Here is a 24,242-nt window from a genome sequence, read left to right as displayed (position 1 = left end):
ATACCTTGATGTGTGACTTGTCCCTGTAAACATATAGTCTCTACTAAATGGAAGGATGCATTCATCAAATAGAGCCACCAGATTCACAAGTGCCCTTCTCAGTTAGCCTTTTGCAATGTTCCAGTACACTCAAGGAAAGAAGTGGGGAAAAAAAAAACCACTCTGGTCTCCTTTACACTTGTTTCACACCTGTTTCACAAACTGTTTTCCCAAAAGACGAAATCCATACATAGCTTATTTGCTGACCAATCTATTTCCTTCCTCTTGAACCAGACGACTGCAGTAATGGTTTATTCTCAGATGCAATGGAAATAGACTATAATCTAGGAGGGGAGAAAGTTAATCTGTTGTTAAAAATAGGTAAGACTATAATAACCATCTGATCTAACCTGTGCATAACACAGAGCATAGAACCTCACCAAACTCTTCTTTGAACAGTTGAAACATCTCTTAGAAAGGGATGCCCTCTTCAGGTTGAAACACCAAATAATACAAAAGCCATTGAAAACAACTGCCAAATTATTTGAGAAGCTACCTATTTGTTTGGAGACAAATATTTATCCCAGTTGATCCACCTTATACATCTAATCATTAGCTTACAATAAATTTGCCTACTACGTGAACCACACTTTCCCAAGGTTTTATTCCTTCCGTTTGTATAAAGCTGAACAAGTCACAGTTTAAAACACAATTTTAAACTAAACAGGTGGGTGTCAATCATTGGAAGTATTCTCCCTCTCTGGAGGACTCCAGTTTTTCAGTATTCTTCAAATAACGTTATATGAACAGAAGATGGCAAACCCTGGCTTTTCATCCAGTCTCTCAGCTAAGTGTCCTAAGCAGCGGTTTTAAGAGTTAACAGGAAAGTGGGACAAATCCAGGTGGTGAACAGAGGGGAAGAAGGGGAAGCAGCAATATTCATAGGGTTGAGCTAAGTTACACAGCCTACAATTCTAGTGATAACTGTTGACAAAAAAAAAAAGGGGGGGGGGGGGGAGGCAGGCAGGAATCCAAGGTGTTACACCCACATCTAGTAATCACATATTTGTTTTCTATGTAAAAGTCACTTTATTCATCACTGAATTTCTAAAGCCAAAGCACACTGGAAAACTTTTATACCTCTGTGTAAAAAAAGACACTAAACCACAAAACCAAAAGTTAACAGTAGTTCAAATACAATAGATCATAACATGACCCCAGCTTCGAAACAGAATAAGGCTTAAATTACTGGACTGCATTAAACACCAATTAATGTTTTATACTTGAAATGTTCTAACATTTAATGCTTAAATGGTGAAAATAATTTTTATTCCAGTTGCTCAACAATTACTTTATTTTTAATGTTCTCTTCAATTACTCAGTTATCATTTTTATGAAGTGCAGGGTATAAACAACAAATTTTGGGGTTCCTTTAGTTTATTCTTAATTTCAGACCCTCCCTGCCTCTACCAAGCATATTAAGAGAAAGTTCCCATCTCTGTTCAGACTAAAAGACCCTGGTTCTTAAAAAATAAACTGATGTACACAAGCTCTCCTGCTCAGAATGACCAGTAGCGACAGGCTTTTCAATCCACCCTATTATAAGGCTTCAAATGGAAATTCCCATTTTCCTGATAATACACACATCTGTTTTCAGACATTCCAGCACAAAAATGATCACTGTTAAGCATGGGGATGTGCTGAAAAGCACATGGGGAAAAAAAACCAAACCAACAACAACAGAAACAAGGAAAAAAACAAAAACAAACCAAAAAACCAAACAAAACCACCCCACTTTGTCAGTAAACGAAGTTTGATAACCTAAGGATATGAAGCTGATTTTTTCTTTCCCTTTTCAGTTACATTTTTCAGGAAATACACAATTTCCTGCTATCATGCAGGAATAAGCCGGAGTGCCTTTCTGTACCTCAGTGACTCAGAATGAACACTAATGCTCTGTTGGTCAGTCCTGGCCTGCCTGAAAGACTGTCCAGAATAGAGGCATCAGTAAAAGACATAAAAAAAAAAAAAAAACCATTAAGCCTTTCAAAGGCAAATAAATCTCACTTAATGCTTCAAGCAGAAGTTGTTTCATATCCAAGAAAAATCTTGAAAACAACCCTCCATAGGCATGAGATGCAGAGATGATCAGTTAGTGACAAATCTGTAACTACTGACAAGCACCAGTCTTTAATACGTTCATGTCATCTTTGGCCATTCAGAAGGGATCCTGCCAATCCATTTATCCAATGAAATTAAATCCAAGAAGCACATTTGACTGTCAAAGCTTGTGAAGAACAGCAGTTCTGGATTTAGATTCCTATTTGGCAGTTCAACTAGGGCACTACTATTCAGAAAGACAAGGTTCCCCTTATATAGAGTAACAATGATCAAAGCTGAAGAGTTATCTTATTTTGAAAGCACAAGTTTCTGGTACCATACAGACACACAAAGACTAACTACATTCTGCAGAATTTCTTCAACTTCATTTTCTGTGTTGACAGTGGGTCTGATAAAATCATGAAGGGAACAGGGCTAAAACTTCTAATATCATAGCAACTGAAGAAAGGGCTGAAAAATTCCATTTGGACCAGAAATATTTCACTGTACAGTGCTGAGAACAGAAGTGAAGATAAGCCTCTTCTATACCATAGTCTAGAGCTGCACTACTTGAGATAAGCAGAACAATCTGGTAAGTATCCAAAAAGGCAATACCAAATGAAGAGATACAGGGCTTGCTTCACCCTCCCAAAGTCATCTGTCTTGAGATACAGTAACTACATACAGTTTGGCAAATAGGGATAAGATGGCCAATTTGATCTTCAGTGTATTTATATTACAAGAGCATTCAACTGACTAGAAGGTGTTTTCACTGTATATTTCAGTGGTTCTGTATTTCAGAACCATTCCAGAAATGAGCTACTTTCTCTTTACTGACTACAATGGGAACCTAGGAAGAAGTCTCCATGTCTGCAGTGAGACTTCATGAAAATCCATCCAAGACTGTAGCTTAAACAGAGGCATAACAACTATCTAAAAGAGGAAGAATGCAGCAGAGCAGTATTTTAAAATAGTGTTGTTTCTGCCTAGATTTCTTCCCTGCAACATGTAAACATGTAAAAAATTTTTATGAAGTTCACTATACTGCTCCTACCCGTTTAAAGTGATGGGTGCAGGAGTTACAAGAGAACTTGTAACTTGGGGAGAAAATATTCATAGAAACAGATAAGTATAATTTATTCCATTTTGGAGGAATTTTCAGAGGTAGCTTTGGATTCCTTAGACATTGAATATTCCCTTTCTCCTTTAGCCAATATGGACAGAATTCTTTGCAACAGTAGTCTCTAACTGTTGGCTAGACATGCACCTCTTAAAATTTAACTATAAGACCAACATGTTTAGCTATGTTTATAGTTTAGGAACTCGAGAACCTGGAGAACCAACTTGCTGAACATTAGTAGCAAACACAGTTGAATAAGGTTAACATTGGTTTCGTAGTCATGTAGAATACAGTAAACAGACAAACAATACTGGCCTATTATTATCTTTTCTAAAACAAATAAATAGCTAGTTACACTTAATTTTCCTGTATTTCTCTCAATTGAAATTACGTTCATTTTTGAGTCAGAACTTTGTCAAGTTACTTACAGACTTACCTTGTTGCGTGTTTTAACTTTCAATTTAGTCTTCTGCTTCCTTTTCAATTTTTTCTTGCTAAAAAGTTTCTTACTTCTGAAAAAGAGAAGAAAAGCCATGAGAACAAAAGAATTAAACTCCCTTCCATGCTATTACCCCATGATAAACACCAGCACCAGCAGAGGAAAAATAGTCAGACAACCTCTAAAATGTTTTCTCCTAAGCAAAAGGAACCAACCTTTTGGTAGAAAGGCAGAATGTCAAACTATAAATCAGAATATAAAGCACTTAAAATTATGCTTTCCTAATGCTCCACTGAATTAAGGGCCCTTACTCTCATCAATTTACGCAGAATATATACTAGGACAGACAAAAAATACCTACATTTTATACTGGTTTACCCTACTGTTTCTATTGCAACTCCATTAGTGCCATACCAATGCTAGAAGCAAGAATTACTGACAATTCTCATCAATATAACCTGTTAGGACAGAACACATATGTTTTGTGAAGTCTTTAACAGATAGAGATTTCAGCCTTCCAAGACAAAAAGGAAGCTTTAAAAACATTTACTTCACAGAAAATTCAGTTGGTGGAAGAAACTGCAACTTCTGAACACAGCTTTTTTAATTCGGTCTACTTTTCCCACCTCAGTTTACACACTTTTCATTTCCATCCCTTTACGTTACAGCTCTACCTAACACATGCTCCTCTAATCCTCTTCTGCCCACATCTCATTCCTATCACATTCTTTTTCTCCTCCATTTTACTACCCAGTAAAAAAAAAAAAAAAAAAAATCACAAAAAAAGACATCATAGAACAAAAGACACCACACACACATAGAATTGTTTCACCACCATCACTGAAATTACGCTGATACACATGCTTTTTAACCTACTTTACATTTCTCTGGTCTGTTCAGATTGCAAGCCCTCTGCAAAAAAGGGCAGATGTTATCTGTGCAGCATAGAACTCATCCTATACAGGACTTTAAGCAACAGCTACTAACATTCCTCTGTGCCACTTAAACATTACTGAAATAGTTTACAGTTCAGATTAGTTGGAAAAATAAAACTATGGAACCTGAAAGTCACAGGCCGTAAGAAGTTGCACTTTCAGGTAACAAATTGGAAAGAGATTGAAAATCAGAAGAATCACAGTATTTTATTCAAACAACTCTGTTCTAAATAAAAATTTTGAGGGACCAAAAACATACTGTATTCAGACTGCAAGAGTATAGAAGTCTCACGGTCTAGCAGTCAAAAGCTGGAAACTGAGGTTTGACCAACAGCCACCAGTCAGAAAACAAGCTCAAACAAAGAACCCCTGCAGAATATCCCAAGAAAGCTGCCTGCTAGAAACAACACCACCTTTCCCATCTTCACCCATTAACAATGAGGGAGGAACATTCCTCATCAAGACACTTCCTACAGAAACAAGTCAGCTCACCAGTTTTCTTATAAGGAACCATCACCATTATCCTGAAGTTAAGAGAAGTGATTCAGTGAAGGGGAACCCCCAACCCTCCCCAGTAAGTTAAAGCTTATAAAGCGAACCTAGATGACCTCCTAACGTTCCTTCAACAGTAAAGTATACAACCTATTTAAGAAGTGGGGGAAGGAAACTCATACAACCTTAATGTCCAAATTTCTATAATCAAAACCCATAGTCTGTTTCACTATTTAGTTATTCTTATATTGGACAAGTTTTTCTTCCTTATTAGAGTTTAACACAGTTAATTCTTGCTCTTCTGTCAAACATGAAGAACAGTGCAGTCCCTTTCTGTAGCCATTCAATCTTCTTCTCTGCACTAAAAAACCTTTTATGAAACTTTCACCCTAACTTTAAGTGTAAAAGTCCTGATTTACTTTGGACTACTACTGGACTCCCTCAGTCCATACCACGGGTAAGCCACATTGACCAAAACTGAAAACAGTACTTATTATTTGCTGTTGAGAAGAGGAAGAAGAATTGCCTTGCATGTCTCCAAGGTCATACTTTTAACCATATTCCAGATATTATTTGGCAGCTTCACAGCAATATGGCATGGCAGACCTATGTAACCCAGAGTAACTTGAAAACATTTTCCTGCAAACCTCTGAAATGAGCTTCGAATACTCTTTACCTAGTTGTGCTGTTAATTATGCCTTTTATACACAGTACAATTTGCACTTACCAGAGACAATTTGATAAGCATTGCTCTTTTCTTTTTTTTTTTAAAGGACACTAACTCAAGTTGCCAAGACATTTCAAATTTAATCCTCCCTGCCAAAATCCTTGCAAACTCTCCAAATTTGTTATAGTCTGCAAACATTATAAGCACTGTTTCATCTTGTAAATATCTCACAGCACCACTCCTCATATTTTTGTATGTATTTCCCTTTGTGTATGTATACATCTAGAAACCCTCAAAATTAAGCCTTCCCCCTGCCCCGCTAAGATCAGGCTCATTTCCAAAGTGAGAAAAACACCACCATTTTGCAGACTGCCTTAATTTCTCAATGATACCTAGCCAATGTTTTCTCCTATTAGCAAGCAGAAAAGATCAGCAATAGGCTTATTTCCTCTTTCAGATTCCAAGTGGTGGTGCTATGATCTCCCTCATTCATACATCAACCATTAAAAATGCTGCAAGTATAAGCTTTTCCTAGTCAGTCCACTGTAGAAGTCATCATCAAGTTTTAGGCTTGAACAATTTTTTACATGGAAACAACTTGGGTATAGAAATGCCATGTTGAGAATCAAGATTTATCTCCCTATCTTTTCTTACCACAAAACCTCAAAAATACTGAAATCCCAGTATTTTTATTGGGAAGTATACCTTCCCCCTGTATCCAAACAAAACTTCAGAACTAGTAAGTGATTAATTAAAAAATAAAAAAGCCCCTCATCAATACTAATTTTATAAACAGTTCTGAGCAATCTATCATTACCATGCATAATTCTAAGATGTTTATAATGTATCTGCATATAACGTGTAAAGATATATATGATTATCCACAGTCCTATTGTTATATACACCGTTATGCCAGGAGGTTTTAATATTCAGATAGAAAGGATAAAATATGGGCACACAAATTCATGAAAAACAACGTTAAGTAGATTATGAGTAATTTCCTGTTGGAAACCACATGTGTTAATTATAAGCCTGACTCTTCTACTGCCTGAAGATTAACAACACCTGATATGGCCTGGTTTGATTTTTTAGCTAAATTATTAATTATGGTTTTGCTTAACAATTGTACATTGCTGGAAACTGTCATTTGTAAAGGTCCTGAAACTCTCTGCTGACAATCTGCTTCTAGTGGCAAATGGCCTTTAGCCTTTAAGTTTTAACTCAGCTGTTGATACCATTTAGTTCACACAAGCCAAACAACCATTATCAGCAAATCTTAGGCAGGTTTTCTGCAAACTGCTTCAATCCACTGTAACATTTGAGACCAAGTTAGCTGTTTTGCATTGGACCACAAAGGAAGTGCAAGTCAAATGAGTGCAGAACATGAAGATACCTTGTCAAGAAAATACTGCAGCAAATGCCTTCACAGAAAAATCTGTTGAGAATAAAAGTAAAGACCTAAAATGTTCAACCCTGGAATACAGAACAATTGTCTCAAACCAAAGCGGTGAAAAAAAAGGAGAGGTGGGGCAACAACTGATTGCTGGAAAACTTAAAATAGGTAAAACAGACATTAAAAAACATGATTGCAGCTTCTATTGAACTTTCACAGAATCACAGAATCACTAGGTTGGAAAGGACCTTCAAGATCATCAAGTCCAACCATTAATCCAGCGCCACCATGTCCCCTAAACCATGTCCTGAAGCGCCACATCCACATGTTTTTTGAACACTTCCAGAGATGGCGACTCCACCACCTCCCTGGGCAGCCTGTTCCAATGCCTGACCACTCTCTCAGTGAAGAAATTTTTCCTAATATCCAATATAAACCTCCCCTGGTGCAACTTGAGGCCATTTCCTCTTGTCCTATCGCTAGTTACTTGGGAGAAGAGACCAACACCCTCGTCGCCACAACCCCTTTTCAGGTAGTTGTAGAGAGCAATAAGGTCTCCCCTCAGCCTCCTCTTCTTCAGACTAAACAGCCCCAGTTCCCTCAGCCGCTCCTCATAAGACTTGTGCTCCAGACCCCTCACCAGCTTCGTTGCCCTTCTCTGGACACACTCCAGCACCTCAACATCCTTCTTGTAGTGAGGAGTACAGTATTCAAGGTGCGGCCTCACCAGTGCCGAGTACAGGGGCACAATCACTTCCCTACTCCTCCTGGCCACACTAGTTCTGATACAGGCCAGGACGCTGTTGGCCTTCTTGGCCACCTGGGCACACTGCCGGCTCATGTTCAGCTGGCTGTCAACCAGCACCCCCAGGTCCCTTTCCGCTGGGCAGCTCTCCAGCCACTCCTCCCCAAGCCTGTAGCGTTGCATGGGGTTGTTGTGGCCAAAGTGCAGAACCCGGCACTTGGCCTTATTAAACCTCATACAGTTGGCCTCTGCCCATCAATCCAGCCTGTCCAGATCCCTCTGCAGAGCTCTCCTACCCTCCAGCACATCAACACTCCCGCCCAACTTGGTGTCATCTGCAAACTTACTGAGGGTGCACTCGATTCCCTCATCCAGATCATCTATAAAGATACTGAACAAGACCGGCCCCAGAACCAAGCCCTGGGGAACACCACTTGTGACCGGCCGCCAGCCGGATTTAACGCCCTTCACCACAACTCTCTGGGCTCGGCCATCCAGCCAGTTCCTCACCCAGCGAAGAGTAAACCTGTCTAAGCCACGAGCCGCCAGCTTCTCCAGGAGAATGCTGTGGGAGACGCTGTCAAAGGCTTTACTAAAGTCCAGGTAGACAACGTCCACAGTCTTTCCCTCATCCACTAGGCAGGTCACCTGGTCATAGAAGGAGATCAGGTTGGTCAAGCAGGACCTGCCTTTCATGAACCCCTGCTGGCTGGGCCTGAGCCCTTGGTTGTCCTGCAGGTGCCCTGTGAGCACTCTCAAGACCAACCGCTCCATAATCTTCCCTGGTACAGAGGTCAGGCTGACAGGCCTGTACTTCCCAGGATCCTCCTTCTGGCCTTTCTTGTAGATGGGCGTCACATTGGCAAGCCTCCAGTCTTCTGGGACCTCCCCTGTTACCCAGGACTGCTGATAAACGATGGAGAGTGGCTTGGCAAGCTCCTCCGCCAGCTCTCTCAGTACTCTCGGGTGGATCCCATCAGGCCCTAGACTTGTGGGTGTCCAGGTGGTTTAGCATGTCCTTGACTGCTTCCTCCTGGATTATGAGGAGTACATTGTGCTCTCCATCCCCATCTTCCAGCTCAGGGGGCTGAATACCCTGTGGATGCCTGGACTGGCTATTAAAGACTGAGGCAAAGAAGGCATTAAGTACCTCAGCCTTGTCCTCGTCCTTGGAGACAATATTCCCCGCCATATCCAGTAGGGGATGGAGATTCTCCTTGCCTCTCTTTTTGTTGTTAATATATTTGTAAAAACATTTTTTATTATCCTTTACGACTGTGGCCAGACTGAGCTCTAGCTGGGCTTTTGCCTTTCTAATTTTGTCCCTGCTTGACCTAACGACATCCTTGTACTCTTCGTGAGTTGCCTGCCCCTTCTTCCAGAGATGATAAACTCTCCTCTTTTCCCTGAGTCCCAGCAAAATCTCCCTGTTCAGCCCGGCCGGTCACCTTCCCCGCCAGCTCTTCTTACGGCACATGGGGACCGCCTGCTCCTGCGCCTTTAAGATTTCCTTCTGAAGACTGTCCAGCCTTCCTGGACCCCTTTGTCCTTCAGGACTGTCTCCCAAGGGACTCTCTCAACCAGTGACCTGAACAGGCCAAAGTCTGCCCTCCAGAAGTCCATGGTAGCAGTTTTGCTGACCCCTGTCCTTACTTTGCTCACAACTGAGAATTCTATCATGTCGTGGTCGCTAAGCCCAAGACGGCCTCCGTCCACCACATCTCTCACCAGTCCTTCTCTGTTTGTAAACAGCAGGTCCAGTAAGGCACCTCCCCTGGTGGGCTCACTCACGAGCTGTGTCAGGAAGTTATCCTCCACACACTCCAGGAACCTCTTAGACTGTTTCCTCTCTGCTGTGTTACACTTCCAGCAGATGTCCGGTAGGTTGAAGTCGCCCACAAGAACAACAGCCAGCGAAAGCGAGACCTCCACCAGTCGCTTATAGAATGTCTCATCTGTGTCTTCATCCTGGCTGGGTGGTCTGTAACAGACTCCCAGCAGGATATCTGCCTCATTGGCCTTCCCCCTCATCCTTACCCACAAGCACTCTACTTGGTCTTCACAATCTTCGATTTCTATGCAATCAAAACACTCTCTAACATACAGAGCCACCCCACCGCCTCTCCTTCCCTGCCTATCCCTTCGGAAGAGCTTATAGCCATCCATTGCAGCACTCCAGTCATGAGAAGCATCCCACCATGTTTCTGTGATGGCAACTACGTCATAGCTGTCGCGCTGCACAATGGCTTCCAGCTCCTTCTGTTTGGTGCCCATGCTGCGTGCATTGGTGTAGATGCACCTGAGCTGGGCTATCGATTTCAACTCTGGCACGTTGAACCTACCCCTAGGTTCAACTCTAGTGAGCCCAGTTTTATCCCCTCCCCCCTCCAAATCTAGTTTAAAGCCTTCTCAATGAGGCCTGCCAGCTCATGAGCAAGAATCCTTTTGCCCCTTGGCTTCAGTTGCACTCCATCAGCTGCGAGGAGGCCCGGTGCCGTGTAAACCACCCCGTGGTCAAACTTTGTGACACTTGTTGTAAAAGGAAATAAAATCATGCTTTGTTCATTTGTTTTCAAACCAGAAGCAGCATTAGCTAGTACTTGCAATATTTGCTGCACTACTAGGGGGATGCTCCTCAGTTGTCTCAACACCATTGCTCTTACACTGTTCAAGAGCTGAGGAAATGCTAACTGAGTGATCTTCCCTCAAAGCCACAACAGTCCTGAATTGCAATTCATAACCTTAAACTTGAGGAAGAGGCTTTATCATAGAATAGTTTGGGTTGGGACCTTTAAAGGTCATCTAGTCCAACCTCCCCTACAATAAGGAAGGACATTTTCAGCTAGATCAGGTTGCTCAGAGCTCCATCCACCCTCACCTTGAATGTTTCCAGGCATGGAGCATCTACCACCTCCCTGGGCAACCTGTGCCAGGGTTTCACCACCCTCATTGCAAAAAATTTCTTCCTTAGATCTAGTCTCAATCTGCCCTCTTTTAGTTTAAAACCATTACCGCTTGTCCTATTGCAACAGGCCTTGCTAAAAAATCTGTCCCCATCTTTCTTACAAGCCCCCTTGAAGTACTAGAAGGCTGCAATAAGGCCTCCCCAGAGCCTTCTCTTCTCCAGGCTGAACAACCCCAACTCTCTCAGCCTGTCCTCATAGGAGAGGTGTTCCATCACTCAGATCACTTTTGTGACCTCCTCTGGACCCTCTCCAACAGGTCCATGTCTTTCCTGTGCTGCGGGCTCCAGAGCTGGATGCCGTACTCCAGGTGGGGTCTCACCAGAGCAGAGGGGCAGAATCAGCTTTACGTGTTGAGTGTCCCCCCTACTCGATGTTGTTACTGAATTACTCAATATGGGTTAACATTTGTTAATGGGTTAACATTTGTTAATAGTGTCACACCTGCATAAGCTCTTCTAGGCTGTATGTTAAAAGTGCCACTGACAAGTGGAAAAATTACTGTTCTGCCTCCACTGCTGAGTCAGAATAGGAGCAAAAAAGGTGTTATTCACCTGCTGTCTGACCTAAAATCTTTGCTTCTACCTGAAATGTGTTACCAAAGGTCATAGTAGCTAGTACAGCATGAGACCCAGTCATTCTACTGTTAATTAAATCTTTGAGAATTTTTGAAAAATGAACTAATTTAATAAGCCACATGCTAGCACATGCTAAAATTTTTAATTCTTCCAACTGACTTTGTCTCAGTGTATTTGCCTAAGCTTGCTTGCTCTGGTTCGATGGCTAAGTAAGGTATGCCTTTGGGAAGAAGTATACTGTTGACAGAAGTCATGTGGTGTCCAGATAAATGACAAATACACTGCATTATTTTGTTTCCATAGGTGCTTACTCTGCACAGTTAGCTTAAGCATTCAAGGGCTAGTGGAAATGCTCTTAAGAATAGCAACCACTCAGTGGCATTGAAGTGAAACACGGTCAGATTTGTGTTATCAAGTAATTCTTTTGTTCCCTCCACTTGGTGAATTATTACTGCTGGTGGTCAGTTTGGTTGGGCAAGAAGCAGCAAGCATTTGCTTCTGAACAGACCAGAATGAAAACCCAAGCTGAAATTGTCAAGTAGCCTGCAACTGTGAGCTATTACCAGTCATGTAGTCACCATCATGTCTCAGGGTCTTTCATCACTGCATCAATTTCCTTAAAAAGCTCTAAATGTACCAATGCACTTTATTCAAGGACAGTGAAATGCGAGTACTCACATGTGGACATTGGTTGAAAAGTAATGAACTGATGTTTCCTCCACTGTTTTCCTCAGCTGCCCCACACTGAATAAAAGTGCAAGATTAGCAATAATCATTTTTTATGCACAGAAATCACATAGTAACTAGTGCTGTTTGGCAGCTTTCTTTGTACAGGTATCTTACTGCCATAAAGGGTCTGCAAATTACAAAACACATTATCCAGAGGCCATCACTACATAATGGAATATCATGTTTGCCATAAAGGCAGTGGGACTACAGGAAGACTAACCGGTTCAAAGCAGTAGACATCAGCCATAGTGCCTCATTTTATCTACCTTAAGTTCTGCCCAGCAAACTGTCAGGGTAGCATTTGATTTGCAAAAGTCTACCTGCCTTTGTGATTCTCTTTTTGAATAAGTGTACTACAATATCTGATTGCCACAATTTTTTCAAAGACTTCTCTTTACAGTTACCCAATGGCACACAGAAGCAGCACTGAAAACTGCAGTACTACAGACTTATGTACAAAAGGCAGATGGGGAAGAAAAGACTATTTCAAGTAAACAAAGCTGTATCAACATAGAATGAGTGCCCTGAAAATGCGATGACTTCATTACTCTCTTCTTTTAGTCTCTGGGAGGTATAAACTATACTTCAAAGAAAGTAGAAAACACACTAATTTTCATTTTCTACTATTTAGTTGGATGGTTTTTCTTTACCTTCCCACATCCAAACTTCATCAGAACATTTATCATCATTGCTGCAGAACACCAACTGGATTGTACTTGTGCTTTTTGTGATTCAGGCAGAAAATTAAACAGTTGATGGCAAGCCAATTGAGAGCTTAAGGGTTAGGATTAGAGAGCAGACCCATATGACCAGTATTGTTTTGGGTGTCTGGTACACACAGTCTGATGAGGAAGAAGTGGATGAGGCCTGCAAGAAACCTCACATTCACAGGCCTGGGTCCTTATTGAGGATGTTAACTATCCCAATATCTGCTGGAAGGGAACACAGCAGGGCACAAGCAATGCAGGAAGTTTCTGGAGCGCATGGCTGATAATTTCGTGACACAGGTGATAGAGTAGTCAATGAAGGAAGGCACTTTGCTGGACTTGACACTTCAACAAGGAAGAACTAGTCAGGTGCATGAAGGCCGGGGGCAGTCATGGATGCAGTGACAATGTAGGTGAAGTTCAGGAACCTGAAAGAATGGAGGAAGGCAAAAGCAGGATCACAACCCTAGACTTCAGAAGAACAGACTTTGGCCTTTTCAGTGACCTACTTTGAAGAGTTCTCATGGGATACAGTTCTCTGGAGAGAAAGTGGTGCAGGAGAGCTGGCTGATTTTCAAGGATCACTTCCACACTCAAGAACGGTCTGTTCACACATGCAGGAAGTCGAGCAAAGGAGACAGGAGGCCTGCATGGGATCAATAAGGAGCTCCTGACAAAACTCAAGCGTAAAAAGGAAGTGTATAAGAGGTGGAAGCAGGACTATGTCACCCAGGAGAAATATAGAGATACTGTCTAAGTGTTCAGGGATAGGGTTATAAAAGCCAAAGCCCACCTGGAGTTCAATCTGGTAAAGGACGTGAAGGACAAGATCAGATTCCATAGGTGTATCAGTAGCAAAACTAAGACTAGGGAAAAATGTGAGCCCAATGCTGACTGAGGTAAGAGCCTGGTCACAAGAGACACTGGCCACTTACATGTTTACTGGTAAAACTAGCCTTCAACAATGACATGTCCCTGAGACCAGAGGGAAAGTCTGACTAATGATGACTTATCCTCAGTGAAGGAAGTTCAGCTCAGGGAACATTTAAATAAGTCAACAGGACCTGACAGAATGCACACACAAGTGTTGAGGAAGGTGCACAATGATACTGCAAGGCCACTCTCAGTCTTTGAAAGGTCACAGCAATTAGCACAGGTTCCTGAGGACTGGAAGAAAACAAATGTCACAATCTTCAAGAGGGCAAGAGGGAAATTTGGGGGATCCAAATATACAAAGGACAAGACGGCGACAGTAAATAGTCAGATTGCATTTATGAAGAAGAAATCATCCTTGACAAACCTAGTAGACCTCTACAAGGAGAAGGCTGGCTTAATCCATGACTGGAGAGCAGTGGATTTTGTTTATTTCAATTTTAGTAAAGGCTTTTGACATTGTCAGTCACAGCAACCCCATACACAAACTGATGAAGTACGAACTAAATAAACATGGACTGAAAACAGGCTAAATTGGGTTGTGAATGATGGGACAGAGTGCAGCTTCAAGCCAGTTTGCAGGTAGTACAAAACTTGGAGGAGTGGTTTATAAAGCAGAGGGTCGTGCCACCATTCAGAGTGACCTGAACAGACTGAAGTAATAGGCCACCAGTAATCTCATCAAGTTTAACAAAGGGAAATGCAAAGTCCTGCATCTGGGGAGGAATAAACCTAGGCACCTGTACACACTGTCAGCCAACTGACTGGGAAGTAGCTTTACAGAAAAAGACCTATGGGTCCTCATGGTGGATATAATGAACATGAGCCAGTAGCATTGCCTCTGAAGCAAAGGCAGCACACAGCCTCCCGGGCAGCAGGTTCAAGAAGCTGGCTCCTACACAGCACTGGCAACACCACATCTGGAGTACCATGACCAGTTTTGGGCTCCTCAGTACAAGAGAGACTCACTTACCGGAGCAAGTTCTGAAAAGGGACACGAAGACACTTAAGGGAATGAGGCATCTGTTAAATCAGGAGAAACTGAGCAAGCAGAGATCATTTAGCTGGGGAAAAAAGAAAACTTGGGAGATGGGTGTGGAATTTTATTCAGGTATTAAATACCTGATGGGAGAGAGTAAAGACAATGGAGCCAGACTCTTCTGAGCAATACCCAGTGACAGGCTGAGAGACAATGGAGAAAAAAGTGAAATACGGGAAGTTCCATTTAAACTTAAGAACTGTAAGAGTGGTCAAACACTGGAACAGGGTGCTCTGAGAGGCTACAGATTCTCCATCCTTGAAGATATTCAAAATCCAACTGGATAATGTCCAGAGGAATCTGGTCTGGTTGATCCTACTTTGAGCAGGAAGGTCGGGCTAGACAGTCTCCAGAGGTCCCTTCCTATCTCAACTATTCTGTGATCCCCACTGTTTGTTTACATGCCAAAGTAAAATTTGACTGCACAATAAATGTGCTTCTACATTGTGGAAAGAATACATTATTTTTCTCGTTCCAAGTTTAGCATTTTTCCTGGTGCCATGCCATGTTTCTGATTACACTTCCAAGTAGAGCCATACTGAGCTTTTCATCTGCTCACCATCTGGATCAGCAAACATACAGAAAATTCAGGCATAAGAGCAGACTTCTATGGGAATTAGTCAGCATAATCAAAACTACAATCCTACAAAAAGCTAGCAAAAGAACAAGGGATGAAAACCACTCTGCCACACTTAAAATATATGTGTGTATTAAGACAAGCCAGTCACTTCAATCAATCCACACTTTCTTGGATATAACTGGTGCCCAGGAGTATATCAAGAAGTGCATGACAAAGAACATTGTTGCTTACATGCAACAATCAAGAGTTTTTCTGTGCAGATGGTTCAATGTGAATGCTGTGTACAGGATCTTTAACAAGACTTTTCCAAAATTCAGTGGTACAGAAAACTTGTGCATGTTCCCAGACGATCTAAAATATAATTTGACAAGTGGAAGGTACTGTAGAATCATTAAAAACAGTGTCTGGAAAGGTGCCTGAAAGGTCAGTCTTTCTATTTCCTGGTCCAGCACAGGAACAGTCAAATTCCATTTCGTTCCTGACAAGTGTTTTCCCTGTGAAGATATTAAACACTGCCAACACTTCCACCATGTCCTAAGTAATACTACTAGAAAGTTCTTTGTGAGGTCTGTTCTAAATCTCCCTTGTGGCAATTAAATGCCTTTTTTTTTTTTTTACATATTTATTGTAATCACTTTATTTTCCTCTTTTTCTATGGTAGCTTGAATCTGTTTCAAGTGTTTCATCACTGACATCTAATTTCACTATTCTCTCATAATTGTAAACTAGTCCTTCTTGTTGAGAAAACAAAACAAAAAACAAAGACAACAAAATGCACACAATCTTGTGTGCAAAGAAAACAAAAGGTCAAGAATTACTTCAAGTTTCCTACACAAAAGAATCCTTCTCCCGCGTTTTGGAAAAAAATCTGAAAACAGCATGACACTGCTGAATCACATTCACTTTATAATTCTATAGAGCGTGTAGAACCTGTCATGAGGAACTTCTTTCTAAACAATAAAAACTTCTTGTTTTTACATATGTGCTCACTGATTATTTTTCTTCACGCTAAGTATTTGTTGAGGTTATCTTCTGTATACCTATAATCTTTCCCAGCTTTGCGTCCTCTACGAACTTTTTCATCTACAATCTCAATTCCAACACTGAAATGGTCAATGATGAGACTGAACAGTTCAGTACCTAGGACAGATCCAGATGCAGGAGAAGTGCTACTACCTCTTCTTCTCACAGGCTTGCCCCTGACAGCTAACCATTCCACAGCATCACTCCAGGGTCATCTTCTGTGTAGTTTTTAATCCACCTTGCAGTAGTTCCATCTAGAACAGGGGTAGCCAAGTTGACAAGTAGAAGGCAACAGACACAAAAATTCCACTTGAGGAAGACTACAGCCCAGCCAATGAGCTGACAGGGGCAACATCAGTTTTTCTCACTTCCACCTGCTTGAAGATCAGCCCATGCTTCTTTCTGCACACCCAAGGCTACAAGTAGAGTTCTAGTATACTCCTAGCTGATCTGCTATAACAAGAAATTCTAAGGTTTTGGTTCAGTTCAGAGCAAGGTCTGAAGTACAAAGTATTTGGCACTGGGTCCAAACTCAACCATCATCTGATTTTAGAACACACTTAGCATTTAAAATTAAGATTTCTTTTGGTGAAATGCTATTTTTTTCCATAATTTTTGAAAAATGAGTTTTAGACAACAGTTAGTAGTGGCTAAGTATTAAATCTACCAGACAGGGTTCATCATAAATCCACTTTGTGTCTAATTTATCACCTTCATTTATATAACACGTACTTTTTATAGTACTTTTAGAAATGTAGTCAACAGAAACTGTTCTAGAGACCACAAGTCATTCTTTTTCCATTTTTTAGTCAGGCACTGTTTACAAATTTGCTTTATACTAGTCTTCTAGAATCTTATATATCTTCTATTAATTCTCCAGGGTAATTCCTAATAGCCCTGAAATTGCCTCGGCCAGTTTTTTCAACCACTCTAAGGGGGAATTTCATCATACTTGTGGTAATACCTAACCACTTTCTAAACTGTTCTTTCTCTATTCTTGCCTTCCTCACTGATTGCTATTGTTTTAACTTACTATAAGGCAGAGATACTTTTTTAATCAGATCTGCATCACAGTTTTCAGCCATGCAGAAAACCAGGAGGTATTCTTCTGATGAACTACAACAATGTGTATTTTTGAGGTTTTTTCCTTATCTTCTGTAAGCACATAATATGTCTGACAGGTGATCACACAGATGAAGGGCAGAGCCATTATGGAAAGACAATAAAGCAATCACAGACTCTGATGGGCTTCCCTATTTCCCATGTCATTTACTCCATCCTTCAAAGTCCTCCAAAACAGCTGTTAATTTGTAATCTAGCTTCAAGGCATCTTAATATCAAATACAATAATGGAGAACTACAGCTGATCAATATTAGTGCACTTCTCAGCAAGAAACTTAATTATTCACTGTCTTGTTGCTACAGAAGTTCAACTATAAGAGCTTCAAAAATATGGGAAAGTGAATACTAAAGAAAAAAGGATTACCAAGGCTGATCAGAAGCTCAGAAGAGATCTCAAGACTCTCCAGCCACTCCTCCCCAAGCCTGTAGCGTTGCATGGGGTTGTGTGGCCAAAGTGCAGGATCCGGCACTTGGCCTTATTAAACCTCATACAGTTGGCCTCTGCCCATTGATCCAGCCTGTCCAGATCCCTCTGCAGAGCTCTCCTACCCTCCAGCACATCAACACTCCCACCCAACTTGGTGTTGTCTGCAAACTTACTGAGGGAGCACTCGATTCCCTCATCTAGATCATCTATAAAGATATTGAACAAGACCGGCCCCAGAACCAAGCCCTGGGGAACACCACTTGTGACCGGCCGCCAGCCAGATTTAACGCCCTTCACCACAACTCTCTGGGCTCGGCCATCCAGCCAGTTCCTCACCCAGCGAAGAGTAAACCTGTCTAAGCCACGAGCCACCAATTTCTCCAGGAGAATGCTGTGGGAGACGCTGTCAAAGGCTTTACTAAAGTCCAGGTAGACAACGACCACAGTCTTTCCCTCATCCACTAGGCGGGTCACCTGGTCATAGAAGGAGATCAGGTTGGTCAAGCAGGACCTGCCTTTCATGAACCCCTGCTGGCTGGGCCTGAGCCCTTGGTTGTCCTGCAGGTGCCCTGTGAGCACTCTCAAGACCAACCGCTCCATAATCTTCCCTGGTACAGAGGTCAGGCTGACAGGCCTGTACTTCCCAGGATCCTCCTTCTGGCCTTTCTTGTAGACGAGCGTCACACTGGCAAGCCTCCAGTCTTCTGGGACCTCCCCTGTTAACCAGGACTGCTGATAAACGATGGAGAGTGGCTTGGCAAGCTCCTCCGCCAGCTCTCTCAGTACTCTCGGGTGGATCCCATCAGGCCCCATAGACTTGTGGGTGTCCAGGTGGTTTAGCATGTCCTTGACTGCTTCCTCCTGGATTATGAGGAGTACATTGTGCTCTCCATCCCCATCTTCCAGCTCAGGGGGCTGAATACCCTGTGGATACCTGGACTGGCTATTAAAGACTGAGGCGAAGGCGGCATTAAGTACCTAAGCCTTGTCCTCGTCCTTGGAGACAATGTTCCCCGCCATATCCAGTAGGGGATGGAGATTCTCCTTGCCTCTCTTTTTGTTGTTAATATATTTGTAAAAACATTTTTTATTATCCTTTAAAACTGTGGCCAGACTGAGCTCTAGCTGGGCTTTTGCCTTTCTAATTTTGTCCCTGCTTGACCTAACAAGATCCTCCCTTACTGCAAGAAATAAATTGGGTTTTAATCTTATTTTACAGGGCATTCAGACTTGCTGTTAACATCTGGCAAACATAAAACCAAGGGAAAAATAAAGGCAAAGAGAAAGTTCAACAAACGTTTGGGACAAACAAGCAATGGCTCACATGAGGGAGCTGACAATGGTAAGAAACAAAACAAAGGAAGTGGGCAGAGCTTTAACGGCCTAATCAATAGATGGAGAAGAGGTTTTATGACCAGAGAACTAAATAGCAAGAAAAATATGTGCAGCCTGAGTGTTGGCAAGGAGATGAAGAGGTGCCAGTGACAAAATCCAAACACTGAATATTGTTGTACAAAATATCAAAGTTGTTGCTTGTCTTGCATACTGCCTATTTTGGTACCTCTCTGCATTTACAGAAGCTACAATCTTCAGCAGCCTTACTTCCACAAACTGGTAGAATATTTTTTCTTGAAAGCAACTACTTCTCTTGTAGCCTCCATGTACAAAACCTCCCATATTTAGCTATGCATTAAGTGTCCTTTCAATGAAAATCCCCTTTGATTTCTCCAACCTCAATGGGATCTCTGCAGTACTGTTATTTCAGCTGCCAAGAATCCTAAGCATCTACAATGAGAAACTGCCTCACAACATGCCCCATAAAGCAACTCAAAGTAAACAACTCATGTAATCAAAACACTGTATACCTTCTACAAAGTCGGCATACAGAATGTGTCACTTAAGGGTAGGTGCTTTAAGATTACATGTATAACTGTTAAATGAGAGATGCTTAGAAATATGGCTCAAGTTCTAGGTCCAATCTATACTACTTAACTCCTAATTCTGTCCTTAGGTCACTTGTGAGTTACTGCATCTAACTCTCTCCAACACAAATCCAGCAATTAGTGTGAAAATGCTTCAAGTCAACTGGATCCAGAAAATGTTTTATCATGTTTAGAGGTTGCCCTAAAGTACCCTACAACTGAACTTTCCTCAGGCTTTCCTTGCTTTACTTTTGCCTTTGCAGATACTTCCCTTTGATGACTAAGTAGGCACAGCTAATCATTCCTTCCACCACTGAAACCATGGGGACACTGTCAGTAGACTGCAAGAATAAAGAAGGAAAGTAAATAGCACCTAAAAACCCCAGTCTGATCTTGTCTTGATCAACAAAAGGTCTGCTTACAAACGATAGTTCCAAAAGCTTTTTAATGATTCATTGTTCATATCACCTACAATCATACCAATCAAGTTTCCAAAAGGACTTGCCTTAACATAGTTGACAGGGAACAAAATACACATATACGAACTACCTGGCACACAAATATGTATTACACAAATACACAAACTCTCAGTGTAATGCAAAACTAAGTGTTAGCAGGCTTTATGAAATACACAAGCACACAGAGTATGTATTATGCCATATACTTCCATCACAAACTAACACAAATTTTTACCTTACAAATCACAAATAGAAATAGAACAAAAGCCAGTAAGGTACATCTCTGAAGAAATAAATACACTCATCTAAATCCTTTCACTGTGGCTTGGCAACAAATTTGACAGAGCTTTTCAGAAAACAAATGCCTTTTGCAAACAAAATTCTGTAGTCACTGGTTAGTGTCCCCAGGTTTCAGAATCTCTCTGACAAGGGAACACTTGCTCCATAAAGCACTTAATGAAAAATATCTCTGTGAAGCAGCTGATTGACCCTTCCTTCCTCTTTGCACAGTTGCAGGCAGGAAAAGTAGCAGTTACCGCTTCTGCCAAAATCACAACCGAAGTAGCTCAGTAGCATTTCAGTTGGCTTGCAGACCATATTTTTGCCTGTTGTGATACATCAGAAGTTTGAATATGACATCTGCTACCAAAAACAAAAAACAAAGCCAAAAAGAGGTGGAAGATAGTTTATAAAAGAGGAAAGCTAGGAATTTTGGAGTAGTATCCCCAAACTGGTAACTAACTGCCACTAGACACCTACCCGCTATCCCAGCAGTACACACAAGACCTTTACAACAGCCTAAAAATAATCTAAGTAATAAATGACCTACATTTGGATATGGATACCATGCACCTCTTCCTACAAGAATGTTAGGACAAATATGTAGTTTTAATTTATTTAAGACTGCAACTGTTGCTATCTTTTCAGTTCCCCTTATTTTACTTCTGTTGAGCTATAGCATGGAGGTCCAATACATGTTTCCAGTAACATGAGGACCACATCTTGCAACACAGCTCTGCTGCGAGAATTCTGTGTTTGTTCCCTGTGACACCTCCCATCAGGAGACAGACAGGTAAACCTCACACGATCTTTTCTCTTTGTGGTTTGTTTTCTTAAGAATTATAAAATCATAGAATCATTCAGGTTAAAAGAGACCTCTTGAGATAACAAGATAGCGATTTTTTCTTGTGAAGGTGACTGCACACAGGCACATGGAGGTTGCAGAGTCTCCATCCTTGGCGATATTCAAAAACCATCTGGACATGGTCCTGGGCAACTGGCTCCAGGTGGCCCTGCTTGAGCAGGGAGTGTGAACCAGATGACCTCCAGAGGTGCCTTCTGACCTCACCCATTCTGTGATTCTGTGACTGATTCTATGAAACCTCCTGCTCAAGCAGGGTCAGCTAGAGCTGGCTGCCCAGTACCATGCGCAGTTGGGTTCTGAATCTCCAAGTAGACTTCACAACCTCTCTGGACAACTTGTGCCAGCGCTTTACCACTCTCACAGTGAAAAAGTGCTTTCTTGTGTTCAGATGGAATGTCATGATTTTTAATTTGTGCCCATACCTCTTGTCCTGTCAGTGGGCACTACTGCGAAGAGTCTGGCTCCCTTCTTCTTCATTCCCTCCCTACACTGATAAGATCCCCCCCTGAGCCTTCCATTCTCCAGGATTAACAGTACCAGCTCTCAGCCTTTCCTCATAGTAGAAATACTCCAGACCCTTGATCACCTTTGTGGCCCTGCACTGGACTCTCTCCAGTATGTCTGTCTTTCTCTTGTACCAGGAAGCTCCATACTGGACACTCCAGATGCAACCTTACCAGTGCTGAGCAGAGAGCACCTCCTTCAACCTGCTGGTATCAGCCTAGGAGGCTGCCTGGCTTTTTTGCCATGGCAGTGCATTACTGGCTCATGGCCAGCTTGTTGTACACCAAGCTACTTCTCTGCAGACCTGACTTCCAGCTGGTTATTCCTCTCCTGATGCAGGATTCTACATTTCCCCTTGCTGCACTTCATGGGATTCCTCTCAGCCCAATTCTCCAGCATGTCAAGATCCCTCTGAATGGAAATGCAACTATGCGGTGTGTGAGCAACCCCTCCCAGTTTTGTACCATCTGTGAACTTGCTGGGGGCGTTCTCTGTCCCAGCATCAGGATAATTAAGGAAGATGATAAACAGTACTAGCCCCCAATACCAGTTCCTGGGGTACACTACTGATGGCTTGCCTCCAGCTGGACTTTGTGTCACTGTTCACAAACCCCTGGGCCCAGTCATTCAGCCAGTTCTCAGTCTACTTCACTGTCCACTTATCTAATCTGTACTTTGTCAGCCTGGGGATGCTATGGGAGACAGTGTCAAAAGTCTTACTCAAGTTGAGGTAAAGAACATCCACTGCTCTCCCTTCCCTGAAGGTATCTGCAGATTACCTACTGTTACTGAAAACTGCTGGGAGTACTATTACTTTTCATCAAGGGCTACAGATTTTTTTAAGGAACTCAGCAGTGATAATCACTGGAGAGGAAAACCACTCAGCTTATAGGCAGATCGCAAAACAACACAATCCTTTTTAACTCCAAATAATAAAAGCTTGATTTTATTGTCAACAATGATATCCTTGGATGACCTCCAATACTTGAAGTTATTTATATCATCTTCATTTGGTAAGACTAAGATCTAATGCTTGAGGAACTCCAATTTTTAGTAAAGTGGGCAATAGCTCAACTCTCACTCTCATGTGTATACCCGCCAAGCCACTACCAGCTTCTGCGCTACCTTCTTTGAATTATTAAGCAAGCATTCTGATATGAATTTTCATCCATGACAATATAAAAGGAAAGTCAGTACTTAAGCCGTATATCTACAAATGGAAAAATCACCAAATTCCTGTCACCTAAATCTCTAAATCAGGGTAAGGAATATCAACCACAATCCAATTAAGACAAGCTTAGAAGAAAACAGAGGCAGACTAGTAGGACAGGCTATGTTTGGCTTCTAAGGCATCTGAAAACAAAAGGTTAAGAAAACTCAAAACAAAAGGAGACTGATGGATTTGAGAGAACACTGCCTGGGGAAGAATATACAGCTACATATAGTTAAGACATCAAACATGGCAGATGAGTAACACCAACAGCCACGTTGCTATGGTCTGGAACTGCTCCCTGCACACACTGATCCAGAAGAAAAAAGACACTTGCTTGTTCAGTTGGGACTTTGATGTGCTATTGTTTGTGAGCTGAAGTTGCAAATTTTTTTAATCATGACTTCAGAACTATTTTTCAAGCCCATAATATCAATCTGTATTATCTTTACTATGACTTTAACATTTTAAACAACTAGCTTTTTTTTTTTTAAACCAAAATTTTGGAGGCTTAAGAAAGAAAGGGGTTATTCCAGCTACTGGAATACCCTTTCTAAGGCCTCTCCCAATTCTCTCCCCTGTCCCACTGGGGGAGGGGGAAGTGAGCGAGCGGCTGCGTGTTGCTTGGCTGGCGGCTGTGGCTAAACCACAATACCAATACAGTCTGAAATGTAAATACTGCAGGAACTATAAACAAAATTAAAACCCAGCTACACAGTTAAAATGGATCTGATTTTCAATTAACTGACAGAAGTGCAAAAATACAAAACAGTATCTGGATCCCCTTTATAACTGAAAAGCCTTCTAAAATAGCATAAATTTCTCTCTTACAAACAAAGAGAACACACAAGAAAGCACCCCTACAAAGTATTCGCTACACAACGAGAATGGTCTCTCAATACAACCACTGACAGTTGTAGTTTCTTTCCTGTAATTATCCGATTTTTCTTTATTCACTGCAACATTATCTATGAAATCAGATCTATAAGACACATTCAAAGAAAATATTCTACCCCAAATTTTTCATTGTAGA

General features: G+C 41.6%; 1 protein-coding gene across 1 annotated transcript in view; it reads right to left on the bottom strand.

The window, feature by feature from the left end:
• MYCBP2 (MYC binding protein 2) overlaps window positions 1–24,242 on the bottom strand; it is a gene marked incomplete at its 5' end in the record, with an annotated part of 223,888 nt that overhangs the window by 182,303 nt on the left and 17,343 nt on the right. Inside the window, one exon of the mRNA XM_082013861.1 lies at window positions 3,636–3,711. Within this exon, the coding sequence (XP_081869987.1) occupies window positions 3,636–3,711 (76 nt within the window). The remainder of the gene's footprint in view (window positions 1–3,635; window positions 3,712–24,242) is intronic.

This window comes from Phaethon aethereus (genome assembly GCF_964289735.1).
Source record: "Phaethon aethereus genome assembly, chromosome: 1".
NCBI lineage: Eukaryota > Metazoa > Chordata > Aves > Phaethontiformes > Phaethontidae > Phaethon > Phaethon aethereus.
This window is presented reverse-complemented; position numbering and strand designations above follow the sequence as displayed.